At 45.8% G+C, this 19,528-nt stretch overlaps 1 protein-coding gene across 1 annotated transcript in view; it reads right to left on the bottom strand.

The window, feature by feature from the left end:
- Deptor (DEP domain containing MTOR interacting protein) overlaps positions 1-19,528 on the bottom strand; it is a 211,347-nt gene that overhangs the window by 52,729 nt on the left and 139,090 nt on the right. The window contains exons 5-7 of the mRNA XM_004661367.2: positions 8,690-8,875; positions 4,244-4,369; positions 1,441-1,511 (exon numbers count right to left, since the gene is read on the bottom strand). Of these exons, the coding sequence (XP_004661424.2) occupies positions 1,441-1,511; positions 4,244-4,369; positions 8,690-8,875 (383 nt within the window). The remainder of the gene's footprint in view (positions 1-1,440; positions 1,512-4,243; positions 4,370-8,689; positions 8,876-19,528) is intronic.

Genomic DNA, 19,528 nt, shown 5'->3' with positions numbered 1-19,528 from the left:
CAGGGCGGGGCCATGGTGGGAGGCAGCACTTGGGAGGCAGAGCCAGGAGAATCACCATGAGTTTGAGTCTGGCCTGGACAATATAGTGTGTTCCCAGGTCAGCCTGGGCTACCCTACCTCAAAACATACACACACACATACAGAGAGAGAGAGAGAGAGAGAGAGAGAGAGAGAGGGAGAATGAGAGAGAAAAGAAAGAATATCACTGGGCCTGAGGAAAAGCAGAAGGACCTCTAAGAAGGGAAGGGCAGGTCCTGAAGTTCCTCACAGCTACACAGGGTCCCCAAGTCACACAGCCTTACACCTTAAGGCACGCTGACCTTGCCAACCATTCTGGTAATTCCCTGTACTGGAACAATTTATGCTATCGTTTTCTTTCTCTACCATAGGCTTCTGTAAACTTCTCAAAGGACATAGAACTAACTGTAATGCAGAAGAAATTGGTGGCACCATAAGTGCCGCCAGTGGCCTTAAGAGGGAAATCCATGATGATGAGTGCGGATACAGCAACAAGAATTTAAGGGGCTACAGTAAGCACTTCCTTTAATGTTCATACCCTTATGTTAATGCTATTCTCACTTTAAGTAGGGAATCTTCTCTTTTCAGACGGCAGTGACCTTGGGATGACTCAGAAGGCATCATGGTGCTTGGTGCTAAGAAGAAGTGACAGGAGTGCTCAGCACCGAAATATCTCCATCACACCTTCCAAGGCTCAGGGCCCATTGTGGAAGAGGTGGCGGGAGGAATGTAAGAGCCAAAGGAAGGGTAGGACTCTTTACAACGTGCCCCCACCCAGACATAAAATGGCCTGGATATCCATGACCTCGAAGTACCTGACACTACCTACACAAGACCATCATAATAGAAGGAAAAGATGATGACATCAAAATAAAACAGAGACTAATTGAGACAGGGAGAGGATATGATGGAGAATGGAGTTTCAAAGGGGAAAGTGCGGGGAGGGATGGTATTACCATGGGATATTTTTTATAATCATGGAAAATGTTAATTAAAGAAATTGAAAAGAAAAACAAAATTTTAAGGGGCTAGAGAGAAGGCTTAGCAGTTAAGGCACTTGCCTAAGAAGCCTAAGTACCCAGGTTTGATTCTCTAGTACCCACGTAAGCCAGATGCACAAGGTGGCACATACATCTGGAGTTCATTTGCAGTGTCTGCAGGCTCTGGCATGCCCATCCTCTTTCTATCTGCCTCTTTCAAAATGAATGAATAAATAAATATTTTTAAAAAATAATTTAAGAATTTAAACTCTAATATGAACAACAGACCATGGCAAGTCCTAATGATTTCAAGGTCTTGGAGTTGAGAAAGTCTGCTGTTATAATGAAACGAGAAGTTTTCAATTGCATCCATAGGCTCCACCCTACTGTGTGGACATGTGGCGAAGAAGTGGCTGGAAGCAAAACTGAACTGTGAGCTTACCGTGAACGTCTTCCTTGCATACGGCGCCCCAGGAGTCAGGAGCTCCTCAGAAGTGACAGGTCTCTTCAGCACTGAAACACACACAGTGTCAGGCAACACACTCCTGAAGCACTTTCCCCGGCAGATAGTTCCTGAACACCCCTTTGGTGACCACTGATGACAAAAAGGGGCAAGGACCTCCACCTCACAGTTACCCTTTAACCGAGTACACAAGAAATACCAGCAGGGCTGGAGAGATGGCTTAGCGGTTAAGCGCTTGCCTGTGAAGCCTAAGGACCCTGGTTCGAGGCTCCATTCCTCAGCACCCACGTTAGCCAGATGCACAAGGGGGCGCACGCGTCTGCAGTTCATTTGCAGTGGCTGGAGGCTCTGGCACACCCATTCTCTCTCTCTCTCTGCCTCTGTCTCTCTGTCTGTTGCTCTCAAATAAATAAATAAAAATAATCAAACAAACAAACAAAAAGAAATACCAGCAAACAACGCTAAGCCTAACTGAGAGAATTGTGAGAGGGCAAAAGAAAAAAAGTTAAGGGAAAAGAACCAAGATCCCCTGGAGCTTCCCTATTCAGGAAAAGGCCATATTTCTAATACTTCCATTTCTTCTAAATTTCTGTGTGCATTTATACAAGTGAACATTAAACAACAGCCTAACTCTAGCTAGGAACAGAGGGCTGCCTCATGGGAACATTCCTGAGTCATTCCCAAGGAATGGGCACTAGGCTAAGTACAGCTAAATCCATTGTTCATCTAATTGCCATGCGATCTACTCTTCTAATGAGTTTGGTTCACCACTGTCTCCCTCCCTCTCTCTCTCCCTCTCTCCCTCTCTCTGCTGCTGCTGCTTCTTCTTCTTCTTCTCCTCCTCCTTTTTTTTTTAAAAGTAAGTTTCCATATGACTTATTTATATCCTCTTAGATTTATTTATTTATTTAAGAGCGACAGACACATAGTGAAAGACAGATAGAGAGAGAGAGAGAGAATGGGCGCGCCAGGGCTTCCAGCCTCTGCAAACGAACTCCAGACGCGTGCGCCCTCTTGTGCATCTGGCTAACGTGGGACCTGGGGAATCGAGCCTCGAACCGGGGTCCTTAGGCTTCACAGGCAAGCATTTAACAGCTAAGCCATCTCTCCAGCCCCTTCCTCCTCCTTTTTCTTCTTCTTTTCCTTTTTCTTCTCCTCCTCCTCCTTCTTCTTCTTCCTTTCTCTCTCTCTCTCTTTCTCTTCCTTCCTTTTCCTTTCTTTTGACCAGGACTTGCTTTATAAGCACAGGCTGGCCTCAAGCTTGCAGCAGTCCACCTGCCTCATCTTCCAGAGTGCTGGATTGCAGATGGGTGCCACCAGGCCCATTGCTAGATTCACTGAAATGGGGGACAGGCAAATACCTTAACTGCTAAACAGTCTCTCCAGCCCTGAATATACCATTTCTAAGAGTTCTATCCTCTCTTCTTTCTCTTTTCCCTTTCCTTCATTTCCATTTCCTTCCCTTTCACTCCCTCCTCCCCCTTTTTTAAAAAAATTTTTATTAGCATTTTCCATGATTATAAAAAAATATCCCATGGTAATTCCCTCCCTCCCCCACTTTCCCCTTTGAAATTCCATTCTCCATCATATTACCTCCCCATCTCAATCATTGTACTTACATATATACAATGCCAACCTATTAAGTACCCTCCTCCCTTCCTTTCTCTTCCCTTTATGTCTCCTTGTTAACTTACTGGCCTCTGCTACTAAGTATTTTCCTTCTCACGCAGAAGCCCAATCATCTGTAGCTAGGATCCGCATATGAGAGAGAACATGTGGCGCTTGGCTTTCTGGTCCTTTTTTTTTTCTTGGTAAGGTTTCACTCTAGCCCAGGCTGACCTGGAGTCCACTATGTAGTCTCAGGGTGGCCTTGAACTCATGGTGATCCTCCTACCTCTGCCTCCCAAGGGCTGGAATTAAAGGTGTGTGTCATCACATCCTACTTCCTTGTTTTGTTTTTTCATCTTTCTCCCTCCTTTCCTTCTAATATTCCTTTCCTTCCTCCCTTCCTACCTTCTTCCTTGATGTCTAAGAGTCTCATGTAGCCCAGACTGGCCTCCAGCTCCAGAGAGAAAAAATAAATAAATAAATAAATAAAATAAATAAAATAAAATAAAATAAAATAAAATAAAATAAAAGGAACACCTTACCAGGCAGCAGAAGGAGGAGTTAGAGTTGAGGGCCATCCTAGGCTACAGGGTGAAGTTAAGGTCAGCCTGGGGCTAACCAGGCCCCACAGGGCCTCACGTTTGCCACCTTGTGAGGAGACACTATTTTCCTGCTACAGCTGAAAGCTGCCAGGGCCAGCTTGTCCCAGCTGCCGGGAGGACACCTGGCAGACCACCCTCAGCTGTCTTGAAGATCCCATCTAATCCATGCTCCTGTTCAGTAACCCCAGTGAACTCGCTGGTTCAGTTTAGTAAGCCAGACTGGGTAGAACTGGTTCTCTGACCTGTCATTGGAACCCTATCAGGGGTGAAAAAAAAAAAAAAAAAAAGCAAAACCCAAAACATCTATGTGAGGAGAGCTATTTTGAGCCAAGTCATGCCTGCCTCCCAGGGGTACCAACATCAAATACGGGTGGCCTGAGCGCAATTCCAGGCAACTCTGCAGGGCTACCCCAGCAAAGCAGCGCCCCCTGGGGGCGGGGGTCAGAAGCGACGTTCCCGAGGCTGCCCTGCCCTTCTACTTAGCACAAGCATCCTAGCTCCCTCCACCTCAGCACCTGTTCCCCGGGGGACCCAGCCCGCACACGGCGCCTGGGTCCCGACACGACACTCACCGGACTTGGGGTTGCAGAGCACCGGGGGGCTGCTGCTGAGCGTCGGGCTGCTGCTGAGGTAACCGCTGCTGCTCAAGCTGCTTCTCCGCACGGCAGACGTGATCTTGACCTCCGCGCTGGGGCTGACTGCGCGAGGGGAGGGAAGGGGCGCGGTCAGGTCACCCAGAGGTGGCTTGGGACCCTGAGCTCCCGGGCTTTCGGCCCGAGGGGGGGGGGGGCAGCAAGGCAAGCCACCAGGGAGACACACCTTAGCCCTGGAGGCAGCAAAGCAAGCCTTTGAGATCCTACTCTGCCCACTTATTCAACAGCACAACTTGGGCCCATTGCCTTCAGTTTCCTGAGCCTCAAGTCCCTGGGCCGGAGATGAAGTGTAATGTTATTTTAAAGAACGGGTGCAAGGAGAGAATTATGCAATGCGTGTTTTCTCTTCCCTTCTTTTTTCTCTCCGCTTCCCTTCCCCTTTGCATCTTCCTTCCTTACTACATAAGCCAGGCTGGTGTCCAAACTGTAGGAACCCTCCTGCTTCAGCCTCCCAAGTTTTCCCAGTACAGTCACGTGCCACCACGGCTTTTAGGACGTTATTCAAGAGCTGCCAAGTCCAATCATTGCCTTCCTGGATATAAATTCAATACCGGGACTGCAGAGATGGCTTAGCGGTTAAGGCACTTGCCTGCAAAGCCAAATGATCCAGGTTCGTGTCCCCAGGACCCATGTAAGCCAGATGCACAAGGGGGTGCATGCGTCTAGAGTTTGTTTGCAGCAGCTGGAGTCCCTGGCATGCCCGTTCTCTATCTGTCCCCCCCAATACATATATAAAATAAATTCAATACTGGCTAAAAATGTTATGGGCACATAGTGACAACAAATGCCTCTTGATTTAATATCAAGCCATCAGTCATTTGGAGTCATAGAAAACAAAGCTTAATAACCCACAATCCCCATGAAGGTAACTGGCATCCCCAGCAAGGAGGGTCCCTTCAGAGGGAGGGGGGACAGGGAAGAGGGTAAGGATGGTGCCAACATGTGCTGTTTACACACCGAATATGTTCATAACTAATAAAGAAAAAAACAAAGCTTAAAGCACGGGGTACATACTGAGGCTTTCAAAGTGTTAGGTGAAGCCGTGTCTTCAGGTCTCTGGTTTGGGTTTTCCTTCCATGAAGGATGTGTGCACAGCTGAAAGAAGGAAGCTATGGAGAGAGCTTTGCCCACTGCGAACCATATGGGAACAAAAAGCCAAACCTCCTCTCTGACTTTATGGGGACCATGTTATCACTCTGTTCTCCTCTTTCTGCTCCCTCACCATTTGTTTAGGTGTGTGGAGTCCTCTCAAGAAATCGGTAGACTGTCGCGGAGGAAAGCGAATTGCTACTCTGCATTGAATTAGCCTGCAACCTGATGGAAACTTACAAATAGTGTCTCCTTCAGGCCTGGCCTAGAAGACCTTGGAGCACAGGCTTGGGCTGATGACCTTCAGATAGTTTTTATTTCACAGAACAGCCCTGGCTTCTTTCTGCCCTCCAGCCTGGCTGGGTGTGAGAAACATGGGAGGCACCAGGCTTAGGTGGGGCGGAGGTGGTATGAAACAGGCCCTGGAGAAAGCAGAATTGGTGAGGCCCAGCTGTCCACCACTTAGAGACATGAGTAAGCCACTCAGCTGCTCTGTGGCTTTTTCTTGTCTGTAAAATGAGGATATGATAAATCATTTCCTTACCGATATGCTAAGAATTAAATGTGAGCCCTGGGGGTGTAACGTCTGCTTTTGTCTGGCTAAATGTATATACTATGCTTACCAAACTGCCCAGTAAGCGCTTCTCTTAATGTTCATACCCTTATATTAATGCAGCTCTCACTTTAGGTAGAGAATCTTCTCTTTTCAGATGGCAGTGACCTTGGGACTACTCAGAAGGTATCATGGTGACGGAAAGAAATGACCGCAGTGCTCAGTGTTGCAATATCTCTATTATACCTTTCAAGGCTCAGGGTCTAATGCTGAAGAGGTGGCAGAAAGAATGTAAGAGCCAAAGGAAGGGTAGGACTCCGTACAACGTGCTCCCTCCAGACATAAAATGGCCTGCATATCCATGACCTCACAGTGCCTGACACTACCTACACAAGACCATCATAAGAAGAGGAAAACATCGTGATATCAAAATTAAAAGAGAGGGCTGGAGGGCTGGAGAGATGGCTTTGCGGTTAAGCGCTTGCCTGTGAAGCCGAAGGACCCAGGTTCGAGGCTCGGTTCCTCAGGTCCCATGTTAGCCAGATGCACAAGGGGGCGCACGCGTCTGGAGTTCGTTTGCAGAGGCTGGAAGCCCTGGCGTGCCCATTCTCTCTCTCTCCCTCTATCTGTCTTTCTCTCTGTGTCTGTCACTCTCAAATAAATAAATAATAAATGAACAAAAAAAATATTTAAAAAAAAAAAAGAGAGGGCTGGAGAGATGGCTTAGCAGTTAAGCGCTTGCCTATGAAGCCTTAGGACCCCGGTTCGAGGCTTGATTCCCCAGGACCCACGTTAGCCATATGCACAAGGGGGCACTCGTGTCTGGAGTTCGTTTGCAGTGGCTGGAAGCCCTGGCATACACTCTCTCTCTCCCCTTCTTTCTCTGTCTATCACTCTCGAATAAATAAACAAAAAAAAAATTAAAAGAGAGACTGATTGAGATGGGGAGGGGGTATGATGGAGAATGGAGTTTCAAAGGGGAAAGTGGGGGGGGAGGGAGGGTATGGCCATGGGGTATTTTTTATAATTATGGAAGTTGTTAATAAGAATTTTGGAAGAAAAAAAAATCCATATGAGCAAACATGAGCCCCAGGCATGTCTCTATACAGATAGTTTTAAGTGTGTTCATTATCAGTTACTAATCATAACCAAGACATGGCATGTTCATTTTGTGCTGGACTAAGCCCAACACTTCTAAGCCGTAAGACAAGATCCTTCAGTCAGTCAATGCTAACATTTCGGGGTAGCTGAACATACGCTAATAAGCATTCACTCTCTTGAGAGCTTATTTATTTATTTTCTTGCTTGCTTGCTTTCTTTGTTTTTGTTTTTCTAGTTCAGTCCAGTCTGACCTAGAATTAACTATGTAGTCTCAAGGTGGCCTCAAACTCTTGGAGATCCTCCTACCTCTGCCTCCAGGGTGCTGGGATTAAAAGGCGTGCACCAACACGCCCAGCTCTATTTACTTATTTTCTATGAGACACAGTCTTACTCTGTAATCTAAGCTGGATTCAGACTTGCAATCCTCCTGCCTCAGCTTCCCTTGTGCTAGAGTAACAGGCAAGTACCACCACACCTTGGCTAGCCCATCCTCTCAAGTTGAATGATACTTCAAGTTCACTTTTTCTGGGCAGGGGGCTAACTTCGCGAGTTTCAGTTGCCAGCCCTGATGTTTTACCCTCAGTCAATATAAACATAACATTGTTTGGCTTTACATTTTTTTTTTTGAAAAAATTATTTATTTACTTATTTAAGAGAGAAAAAAGGCAGATAGAGAGAATGGGAGTTCCAGGGCCTTTTGCCACTACAGTGAATGAATGCATGTGCCACCTTGTGAATCTGACTTTACCAGGGAACTGGGGAATTGAACTGGGCTCCTTAGGTTTTGCAGGCAAGTGCCTCAACCACTGAGCCATCACTCCAGCCCTGGATTTCTATTCTTAACAGAGCCATAGGCTTCCATGTTTCATGACTGCTTCTGCTTCTTGTAACCCTGTGTTCTGTGTCCACCTTGCTGATGGATTGATAAGTACCTTTTAGCTGTTATTGTACATAGATCATTTATATATTTCAAAATGGGTAGCCCCTCCAGGCATGGTGGCGCACGCCTTTAATCCCAGAACCCGGGAGGCAGAGGGGGGAAGATCGCCTTGAGTTTGGGGCCACCCTGAGACTACATAGTGAATTCCAGGTCAGCTTGGGCTAGAGCGAGACCCTACCTTGAAAAAAACACAAAAAGAGGCGGGGTAGCCCCACTCTTTCTTTCTCCCTCCTTTTGTCCATGATGGGGATCAATCCCAGGGTCTCATGCATATATGCAAATCCTTTACCAACTATGTTACATCCCCAGCCCACAAACAGTCTTTCAAGGTGGTGGCTTAGAAAATGACATCAATAATGAATGTGAGGCAGAAGAATCACAGCTATGAAGCCAGCCTGGAGCTCATAGGAAGTGAAAGACCAGGCTTGTCTACATAGCAAGACCTGGGGGCAGGGGGAGGGGTGAGAGAGAGAAACTATCAAATAATTCAAATACATAATTTCCAGACCTCATGGCATTTCAATGAGCCGTCCAAGAACTTGGGTTTGTTTTTTTTTTTTTTCCACAAATCTTAGTTGCATGTAAATAAGAATTTACCAGAGGACAGAATTTCACCTAGAATCGTTACTTTGCTCTATTTCGCAAAAGACAAGAACGCATGCGCACCGGGGAGCCGGCATACCTGACATGAAGCTGGTGGACTTGCGGTGGTCATGGCTCTGCTTCCGCAGGCAGAAGGGACTGTCATGGGTCTCCTGGGAGGACGGGGACTTCTCGTTGAGCAGCTCCATCAGTCTTCGCCTCCGACGGAAGTTCATTCTAAACTGGTAGAGGAGGTTGCTGTCCACAAACGGGTGCTTGTTGGACACTGGGGAGAAGGAACGGGCGAGTGAGGTCTGTGCCAACAGTGGCAAAAGTCCCAAGGAAGAAGAGTCGGGTCCCAGGGCTGCCACACTGGCTGTGGGGGACCCAAGAACCGGTCCAGGTTCTTCCCACGTGTCATGTCCTTGGAGAGTTTGCTAACCAATTCCTTTGGGAAATGTTCTTGACCTCTGCCCCCATGTGACTTCTCTTAGTGGTGTCCTGCTCGCTCCAGTGTCCCTTCCATGGAAGTTTCCACATGCACATCAGATGCAAAGCGATGGCACCAGACTTTTCCTTCTTCACTTTTTAAATCTTAAAATAATTGCAGGCCCACATAGCTCCAAAAATAGCATAGCCGGTTGCAGTGGCAAACGCCTTTAATCCCAGCATTTGTGAGGCGGAGGTAGGAGGATCGCTGTGAGTTCGAGGCCACCCTGAGACTACATAGTGAATTCCGGGTCAGCCTGGTTTCGAGCAAGACCCAACCTGGAAAAATCAAACAGCCCAAAACCAAAAACAAACAAACAAACAAAAAAACCACCCTATCCCATACAGACACACTCACACATACAGAAACACACAGAGAATACGCATTCTCTGATTCCAGACCAAGGAATTCTCCAGAGACAAGTGTCCTGCGGCTGGGGGGGTCAAAAGTGTTGAGGGAGGTGTTAGCTAAAGTGCTGGACTGGTTTGGGGGGCCTGATGAAAATGTTCTAAAATTGCCTGCTGGGATGATTGCTCAACTCTGTGAATCTGCTAAAAATAAAATCCCTGAACTGTACACTTTACAGAGACGATTGTGTACTTATGAACTGCAGTTCAATGAAATGATTTTTAAAAATCAACAAACTGGACACAGTGTTTTATGCCTGTAACCCCAGAACTTGGAGGACTTCTGTGGGTTCAAGGCCAGCCTGAGTTACAGAGCAAGACCCTACTTAAAAAAAAAAAAAAAAAAAAAAAAAAAAGCAAAAAAATCAGCAACAGGCCAAGGTTTGGTGTCACATGAGTGTGTCATCACTGTGCTTAGGTGGCAGAGTTCAAGGCCAGTCTCTTCTATATAGTGAATCTGAGGCCAGTCTAGGCAGTAGAAATGCTCAAAAATAAAATAAAATAAAATAAAATAAAATAAAATAAAATAAAATAAAATAAAATAAAATAAAACAAAACAAAACAAATAGAAAGGTAAAAAAGAAAGAAAGAGGTCTGGAGAGATGGCTTAGCTGTTAAGTGCTTTCCTGTGAAGCCTAAGGACCCCGGTTTGAGGCTCCATTCCCCAGGACCCACGTTAGCCAGATGCACAAGGGGGCGCACGCGTCTGGAGTTCATTTGCAGGGGCTGGAGGCCCTGGCGTGCCCATTCTCTCTCTCTCTCTCTCTCTCTCTCTGCCTCTTCCTCTCTCTGTCTGTCCCTTTCAAATTAATTAATTAAAATAAAATTAAAATAAAATAAAAAAAAAAAAAGGAAGCCGGGTGTGATGGTACACGCGTTTAATCCCAGCACTCAGGAGGCAGAGGTAGGAGGATCACCATGAGTTCGAGGCCATCCTGAGACTGCATAGTGAGTTCCAGGTCAGCCTAAGCTACAGTGAGACCTTACCTTGAAAAGCCCCCCCCCCAAAAAAAAAAAACCAAGAAGAAGAAAACAAAAAGAAAAAGGGACTATAAAAGAGAAAGGAGTAGAGAGGGAAGACAGAGGGAGGGACACAAGCATGACCTTGGGACCTTATTCGGATTTCACCCGAGTGTATGTGGACTCTTGTCAGTGCCTGTGTTTTCATACAATTCCATGCAGTTTTATCATTCACACAGATTTCTGTAATCACAAAAACCATCAAAACACAGAACTGTCCCATCACAACAAACCTTGGCGCTGCCCTTAACATGCCCTCCATTTATATAATGCTACCATTCCAAGCACAGGCTGTCAGTGGAAATCATACAGTATGCCACTTAAGGCTGATAGTTACGGAAATAAATGGCTGCTGCGTGATAAAGGCTTGGCCCCGCAGGAGAGCTCCGCTGCACAGGGATGTGCTCGGGTCCGTGTGTGGACTCCGGGGCAGTGATAACAAAAGTCAGCCTTCCTCCAGCTTGCTCTGTGAATGTGAAAACGATCGTAAATATATATATACACATGCACAATCTTAATTAATTGTGTGTGTGTGTTTGTGCATGCACAAGTGCTGTCTCAGTGTTAGGGACTGACCTGTTAACTTCCCATGCTTGGCAAGTACGCTACAGCTGAACTGTATCCCAGACTCCCTCTTCCCAATTTTAATGAGGAAACTGAAAGCCAAAGTGTTATGGGTGGTGTGTATGTGTGTGTGTGTGTGTGTGTGTGTGTGTAGTTCAGGAAAGAAGTCCTTGAACTCCAAATCCTGAGTTTGTGTTTATAGTCAACCAAAGAATTGGGCAAACCAAACTGAGCATACTAACTATTAAGTTATTATTTTTATTTAGGGAAGTATAAAAACCAAGGGAAGGGAAATGGATACCCCACATGTGGTCTGAGACGTCTTATAATGGGCCTGGAAGAAACATGAAAAGAGATTTAGAGAGAAAAAAATAAAAAGAAAGAAAGTGCAGAGAGCTCCTGCCGTGTGGAAGGAGGGACAGGGCAGAGAGGGGTCAGGGGGGTTCTCCCCCCTTCTCAGCCCAGCCAGGCCTAGATGAGGGCAAACTTACCAGAACCTGGGCGTTCAGGGCAGCCAAGAGAACCCTCGCCACTAGTAACAGTCGATTTATAACCTCATCGCAGTGGGCTTCACCCTTAGGCTTAGGTGAGCCAGAGTGGGGATGATTGGTCTGGGCTGGGGGCTGGTTCCAGAAGAGGCCAGCCATGAAGCCAAGTTTTGGGGCTGAGTTTAACCAACCACAATGCCAGGATCAGGTTTGAATTCTAGGAAAGACGAACTCCCCCCCAGAAGTGGCTCAGGTTGTTTGTGGAAAAACAGATCTAGGGAACTCCTTTAGTGAAGAGATAAGGAGAGGAGAGATCCTTCTCTGAGCTCTTATAAGGTGGAGATGGCAAGGGCAGACTGAAGGACATTCCTGCCTTTACTTTTGGGAGCAGAGTCACCCTTAGGAAGTCACTCAAGCAAGACAAGCAGAAACAGAACTATAATATTATGTAACTCTGGAGTCCAAGCTCCATACCACTGGGAAACAGTTCCTAGTTCAGCCTCTCATAAGGAATTAAGGTAGCATCTCACAAGACTGCTCCATTATGCCTACTAGATGATGGGAACATCCACTGCCACGTACACCTTAATGCACGCTGATCTGTTTGCAGACTGTTGGGGTTGTGGAGATGGGACCCCAGGCTTCAAAGCCATGTTCCTGGGTCATTGACATCTCTAGGAAGTAACCAGGTGCTCTGCAGACTGGCCAGCATTGTGCTGAAGTCCCGAACAATTCTTCTCCAAAAAGAAATAAAAGGGCTGGAGAGATTGCTTAGTGGTTAAGGCACTTGCCTACAAAGCCTAAGGAACCAGGTTCGATTCCCCAGGACCCATGTAAGACAGATACATACGGTGGCACATGTGTTTGGAGCTATGGCTAGAGGCCCTGGTGTGCCCATTCTCTCTGAATAAACAAATAAATATTTTTTTAAAAAAAACAATAAATTTCCCACACAAAAAAAGAAAATACAGGGATGGAGAGAGATGGCTCAACAGTTAAGGCACTTGCCTGCAAAGCCTGCTGACCCAAGTTTGATTTCCCAGGACCCACATAAAGCCAGATGCACGAAGTGGTACATGCATCTGGAGTCCATTTGCACAGGCTGAAGGCCCTGGCACACCCATTCTGCCTGTCACTCTTCTATTTATCTCTGCTTGCAAATAAATAAATAAAAATATATATTTTTTAAACCTCAGAAGAAACCAGGCATGGTGGCGCACGCCTTTAATCCCAGCACTTGGGAGGCAGAGATAGCAGGATCACTATGAGTTCAAGGCTGAGACTACATAATGAATTTCAGGCCAGCCTGGGCTACAGCAAAACTCTACCAAAAAAAAAAAAGATAAACTAAAAATCTCAGAAGAAACCTTAAAAAAAAATACAGACTTATCCATTAGCACACAAGAAATCTCATTAGACAAGTGGAAAATGTAAGTGGAGGGAAAAGAACTAAGCTTATTTTAAGATAGCAGCTATGCTATGTAGCCCAGGCTAGCTCTCAATCCTCCTGCCCTGGTGCAATGCTACCACACTTTGCTTAAAAAAAAATGGCTGGCTGGGCGTAGTGGTGCACGTCTTTAATCCCAACACTCAGGAGGCAGAGGTAAGAGGATCGCCGTGAGTTCGAGGCCACCCTGAGACTCCATAGTGAATTCCAGGTCAGCCTGGGCCACAGTGAGACCCTACCTCGAAAAACCAAAAAAAAAAAAAAAAAAAAAAAAAAAAAAAAAAGGCTGGGCATGGTAATACATGCCTTTAATCCCAGCACTTGGGAGGCAGAGGTAGGAGGAATGCCATGAATTCGAGGCCAGCCTGAGACTACACAGTGAATTCCAGGTCAGCCTGAGCTAGAGCAACCCTACCTCAGAAAACCAAACAAAAAAAATGTATTGTTTATTTTATTTTTGTTTTTTTCAAGGTAGGGTCTCACTCTAAGGTTGACCTGAAACTCACTCTATAGCCACAGGCTGGTCTCCAACTCATGGACATCCTCCTGCCTCAGCCTCCTGGGTACTGGGATTAGAGGAATGTGCCAGGATACCCAGCTACAAAATGTTTTTTTAGTGGCTTTTAGAAAAATTAATTTTATTTATTTGAGATAAATTAAGAGAGAGAGAGGACGGGCATACCACACACCAGGTCCTCCAGCCACTGCAAACCAACTCCAGATGCATGTATCACTTTGTGCATCTGGCTTATGTGGGTCCTGGGAATTGAGCCTGGGTCTTTTGGCTTTGCAGGCAAGCTTGTTAACCACTAAGCCATCTCTCCAGCCCATGGTGCTATTTAAAAAATGCTTTATTTATTTGTTTTCAAGGAGAGAGAGAGAGAGAGGAAATGTGTGCATCAGGGCCTCTAGCCACTACAAATGAACTCCAGGTGCATGCACCACCTTTTCAAGGTAGGGTTTCACTCTAGTCTAGGCTGACCTGGAATTCATTATGTAGTCTCAGGGTGGCCTCCAACTCACAGCGATCCTCCTACCTCTGCCTCCTGAGTGCTGGGATTAAAAGCATGCACCACCACGGCTGGCTCAAAAAAATATTTTTATTAAATTTTCAAGTGGAGAGAGATAGACAAGAGACAGAGAGAATGGGCACACCAGGGCTTCAGCTGTTGCAAACAAACTCCAGATGCATGCACCACCTGGTACATCTGGCTTTACATAGGTTCTAGGGAATCAAACCCAGGTTGTTAGACTTTGCAGGCAAGCACCTTAACCGCTAAGCCATATCTTCAGCCCCAGGAAAAGCATTTTTAATTGAAGTGGAAATTTGACTGATAATCTAGTACTGTGCCTCTTTTAGAGTTATTACCAAGCCAGAGCTCCATTCACACCCCATCTCCGCCCTCCCCTCATCAGCTCTATGCTACTATAGCCAAAAGGAAAACAAACCAGTTAAGATTGGAGGGTCAAATTTAGATAGCTTTGGGCCACAGAGATGGCTTAATGGTTAAGGAACTTAAAAGCCAAAGGACCCAAGTTCGATTCCCCAGTATCCATGTAAAACCAGATTCACAAGGTGGCACATGTGTCATGTGCAGCGTCTGAAGGCCCTGGAGTGTTCATTCTCTCTTTAGCTCTCTCAATAAATGAATAAAGTACTTTAGAAATTAAATAGCCTTTATCAGTGCATAGTGCAATATAGGTCATAAAAATTCAATAAATAGTACTTGTACAAAGGAACCAGTGGGAATTATGATCAAAATATATCATACATCCACGTGTGGTGGCACACAACTTTAATCTCAGCACCCTAGATGCTGAGCTAGTAGGAATGCCATGAGTTACAGGCCAGCCTGGGCTAGCATGAGAAAGACCTGGCTTCGATTCCCCAGGACCTATGTAAGCCACATGCACAAGGTGGCACATGCGTCTGGAGTTTGTTTGCAGTGCCTGGAGGCCCTGGCATACCCATTCCCTCCTTCTCCCTCTCTCGCTCAAATAAATAAATAAAATTTAATTTAAAAAAACAAAACAGGTCTGGAGAGATGGCTTAGCGGTTAAGCGCTTGCCTCTGAAGCCTAAGGACCCCGGTTCGAGGCTCGGTTCCCCAGGTCCCACGTTAGCCAGATGCACAAGGGGGTGCACGTGTGTGGAGTTCATTTGCAGAGGCTGGAAGCCCTGGCGCGCCCATTCTCTCTCTCTCCCTCTATCTGTCTTTCTCTCTGTGTCTGTCGCTCTCAAATAAATAAATAAATAAATAAATAAAATTTTTAAAAAAATTATTAAAAAACAAAAAAGTAGCCGGGTATGGTGGCACACGCCTTTAATCCCAGCACTTGGGAGGCAGAGGTAGGATTGCTGTGAGTTCAAGGCCACCCTGAGACTACAGAGTTAATTCCAGGTCAGCCTGGGCTAGAGTGAGACCCTACCTCAAAAAAACAAACAAACAAAAGAAAGTACTTTTAGTATCTTACACCCACTGCTGCTTCCACTGTTTTGTTTACTGGTGCCATTCAGTTTACATGAATTCGATTTTATAAGCTGTTATATTTCAGGTCGCACTTCAGTTTCCAAAGATTGGCTCAGGAGAATGAGAAAGGAAGGTCGCCCTGTGTTCACCCAGTCATCCCTGTGCCCACTGTACATGGAGTTCAGTGCCCCGTTCAGAACAGGTAGTGTGAGAAGATCACATTGCCACTTGCATTGTTATCAAGGTATCTTACCTCGGGAGGTACTCTTTCTCTTTCTCAGAGATCTATACTGACATAGTTGTTGATTTTCACAGGTTTGCTCAATGTGTGAATGCAATCCTAGAAGCACTAGCTCACTAGCCCGGACAGAACACGGGACTCCAGCTTCAAAAGTTGAAGGAGGGCTGGAGAGATGGCTTAGCGGTTAAGCGCTTGCCTGTGAAGCCTAAGGACCCCGGTTCGAGGCTCGGTTCCACAGGTCCCACGTTAGCCAGATGCACAAGGGGGCGCACGTGTCTGGGGTTCGTTTGCAGTGGCTGGAGGCCCTGGCGTGCCCATTCTCTCTCTCTCCCCCTCTATTTGTCTTTCTCCCTGTGTCTGTCACTCTCAAATAAATAAATTTCAAAAAATGAACAAAAGTTGAAGGGACTGAGAGGTCAGGGCTAGTCTGAGCTACACAGTGAGACCTCTTCTCAAGAAACCAAAGAAAGAAAAACAAAGCAATCCACAAATCCTGAAGCTAGTCAGCCATACGGTGGCATCAGTAATTCACAGGGGCACTGACTCATTTATTTCACAACTGAGCACAGGCCAAGTATCATGCCCTGACCCAGCTATCTATGTGAGCAGTGATTGACCGACGGCACCATCTGCTCATTGGAGAGCTCACCAGTTCCACAGCTGGTTAAAAGAAACCTCACTTGGGCTGAACAGATTGCTTAGTGGTTAGGGCACTTGCCTGCAAAGGCAAAGGGCCCAGGTTCAATTCCCCAGGATCCACGTAAGCCCAATGCACAAGGTGGTGCATGCATCTCAAGTCGGTTTGCAGGGGCTGAAGGCCCCCAGCACATCCATTCTCTCTATCTTCCTCTTTTTAGAAACCTCATTTCTTTTTTTTTCTTTTTTTTCTTGGTTTTTCAAGATAGGGTCGCACTCTAGCTCACGCTGACCTGGAATTCACTATGTAGTCTCAGGGTGGCCTTGAACTCACAGTGAGCCTCCTATGTCTGCTTCCTGAGTGCTGGGATTAAAAGCATGCACCACCATGCCCAGCTGAAGCCCCATTTCTTATAAAAACAAAACAAACTAGGACTCTGTTTAGGTGGTTTTTTGGTTTTTTTTCTATTTTGTTTTGTATTTGAGACAGGGTTTCTGGTAGTAGCCCAGGGTGGGCTTGAACTGACTTTGCAGCCAAGAGTGACTCTGAATCCCTCCCTGATCCATTTGCTTCCACGTCTCACGAGAAGCTCACGGCTTTGGAGTCAGACAATCTGCATTTCCATCCCAGCTTCGCCAACTCACTCACTAGCTGAGAAAGAGATCTGGGTGACTTATGAAGCCTTTGCAGTCCTGCCTGGTTGTCTCCCCATTCCTCTGTGAAGAACAAATGGGTCGTTCATGGTAGAGACCTTGCATGCACCGGACATACAGCGCTTCAGGGTTCTGTGTCTTGGATTTCCAAAGGCTGGCACCGGCCTGGGCTCACATCCTTCCGGGCAGCGCTGTAACCCTCCACCCACTGGAAAACATGTGTTCAGACCTGGCTGATCACATTTAGATCTCCGAAGCCAAAGGAAAGCAAAGGATAAGGAAGTATGTTAAGACATAGAAAGTTTGAGGATGAGCTAAATTAAGAAAGCTAAAAGTATATGTCATAGCCTTGTGTTATCTAAGTAGAGAGCCAGAAATAACAGCTAAATGTAAACACTGGTATTTCAAAGAGAGTAAAGCTAATTCTTTCTACATTTTGACATGTCATTTTCCATATTAAATTCAAAACTCATTTGTTAGAGCCAGGAATGGTGGTGCATAGCTATAACCCGAGCCATTGGGAGGGAGATGCAGGAGAATCAGTAGTTTAAGGTTATCCTTGGCCACATAAACTTGTGAAACCTTATCCTAATCTGATCTCCAACAAAACACACACATGCACACACTCATTTGTGATAAGCAACTTGTTTATTTTGTTTTGCTTTTATGGAACCAGGGATCAGACTCTAATCTTCATTCTTGCTAGGCAAGTGTTCTACTAATAAATTATAGCCTTTACAAAATAAAAAAAAATAGGGCTGGAGAGATGGTTTAGTGGTTAAGACATTTGCCTGTGAAGCCTAAGGACCCAGGTTCGATTCCCCAGGTCCCATGTAAGCCAGATGCACATGGTGGCGCATGTGTCTGTAGTTCGTTGGTGGTGGCTAGAGGCCCTGGCATGCCCATTTTCACTCTCTTTCTCCCTCTCTCTGTCTCTAATAAATAAATTAAAAATAATAAAAAATATTTTTTTTTTTTTTTTTTGAAATAGGGTCTCGCTCTAGCCCAAGCTGACCTGGAATTCACTTTGTATTCTCTGGGTGGCCTCAAACTCACGGCAATCCTCCTACCTCTATCTCCCAAGTGCTGGGATTAAAGGCATGTGCCACCACGCCTGGTTCATTTTCAGAATTTTATTTTGAAACACAGCTGGAAATATTTTACCCAGGTTGACAAACATGCAATCTTTCGGCCTTAGCTTTCTGAGTAGTTGGGACTGAATGTGTACACCCAAACACAGGAAAGCATAAACCATAATCTGGAATAAAAACAGGAGAGGAAAAATGCAAGGACGAAAGGTTCATTGTAGCTCTAAATCTTAAGGTTATTGTAATGCTTCATTTTGTATTTTCCCCCCTCCCCTGGGGTAGGTTCTCGCTCTAGCCCAGGCTGACTTGGAACTCACTCTGTAGTCCCAGGCTGGTCTTGAACTCACAGCGATCCTCCTATCTCAAAGTTGTGCACTATCAAGCCTGGCTTAATTCTTCGTTTTTGATCCCACTGTTACATACGAATTTCATGTCGTAGTTGATGCTGGTAACGTGTGGTGGCTTGAAAGAGATGTCCCTCGGAGACTCCTGTGTTTTGATTACTCAGTCCTCAGTTGCTGGGGCCTTGCTGGAGGAGGCGTGTCACAGGGGACAGACCTGGAGGTCTCTTAGCCAGCTTGCCAGTGTTTAGAGGCAGCTCACTCCTGCTGCTTTCTGCCAGCAAGACGCGCTGCCCAGCCTCTGTTCTACCATCCTCTCCCTGCCACGATGAAAGCTGCCCTCCAGACTGTCAACCAAAATACAACCTTCCCTCCCAGCAGCTGCTTGTCCCCAGAACAGGAAGGTGACTACAACAATATGCATAGTTTGATAAACTTCGTTCTTTGTGCTTTAGAAAGACTATTCATCTCTTTCCTCTTTGTTTTCTATTTAATTACTGATCCTCCTGCTTCTACCTCTCTAATGCTCAGATTATAGGCAAAGACCGATACACCCAGCTAGTCATCGGTAAAGGGGGTAAGATTTAGGAAAAAACAAAAACAAAAGTTCATATACAAGGTCTAGTTGTGATCATATAAACAGTTGTAACTGAACCTAATTTGTTTTTCTTTTCTTTTTTCAGTGGTAGGGATTGAAGCAGGGCCTCAAGCATGTTAGGCAAGCATGTTACCAATGAGCTGAAAATCTACAACTTTTTTTGGAGGGGTGGGGGAGGGTTTCAAGGTAGAGTCTCATTCTGAGCCAGGCAGACCTGGAATTCACTATGTAGTCTCAGGCTGGCCTCCAACTCACAGTGAGCCTTCTACCTCAGCCTCCCCAGCACTGGGATTAAAGGCACGTGCCACCACACCCAGCGACACAATTTTTTTTTTTAAATTATTCATTTATTTATTTAAGAGTGACAGAAGAAGGGTGAGAATGGGCCTAGCAGACCATCTAGCCACTGCAAACAAACTCTAGATGCATATGCCACATTGTGCATCTGGCTTACTCGGATACTAGGGAATCGAACCTGGGTCCTTCAGCTTCACA

This window comes from Jaculus jaculus, chromosome 2 (genome assembly GCF_020740685.1).
Source record: "Jaculus jaculus isolate mJacJac1 chromosome 2, mJacJac1.mat.Y.cur, whole genome shotgun sequence".
Classification (NCBI taxonomy): domain Eukaryota; kingdom Metazoa; phylum Chordata; class Mammalia; order Rodentia; family Dipodidae; genus Jaculus; species Jaculus jaculus.
This window is presented reverse-complemented; position numbering and strand designations above follow the sequence as displayed.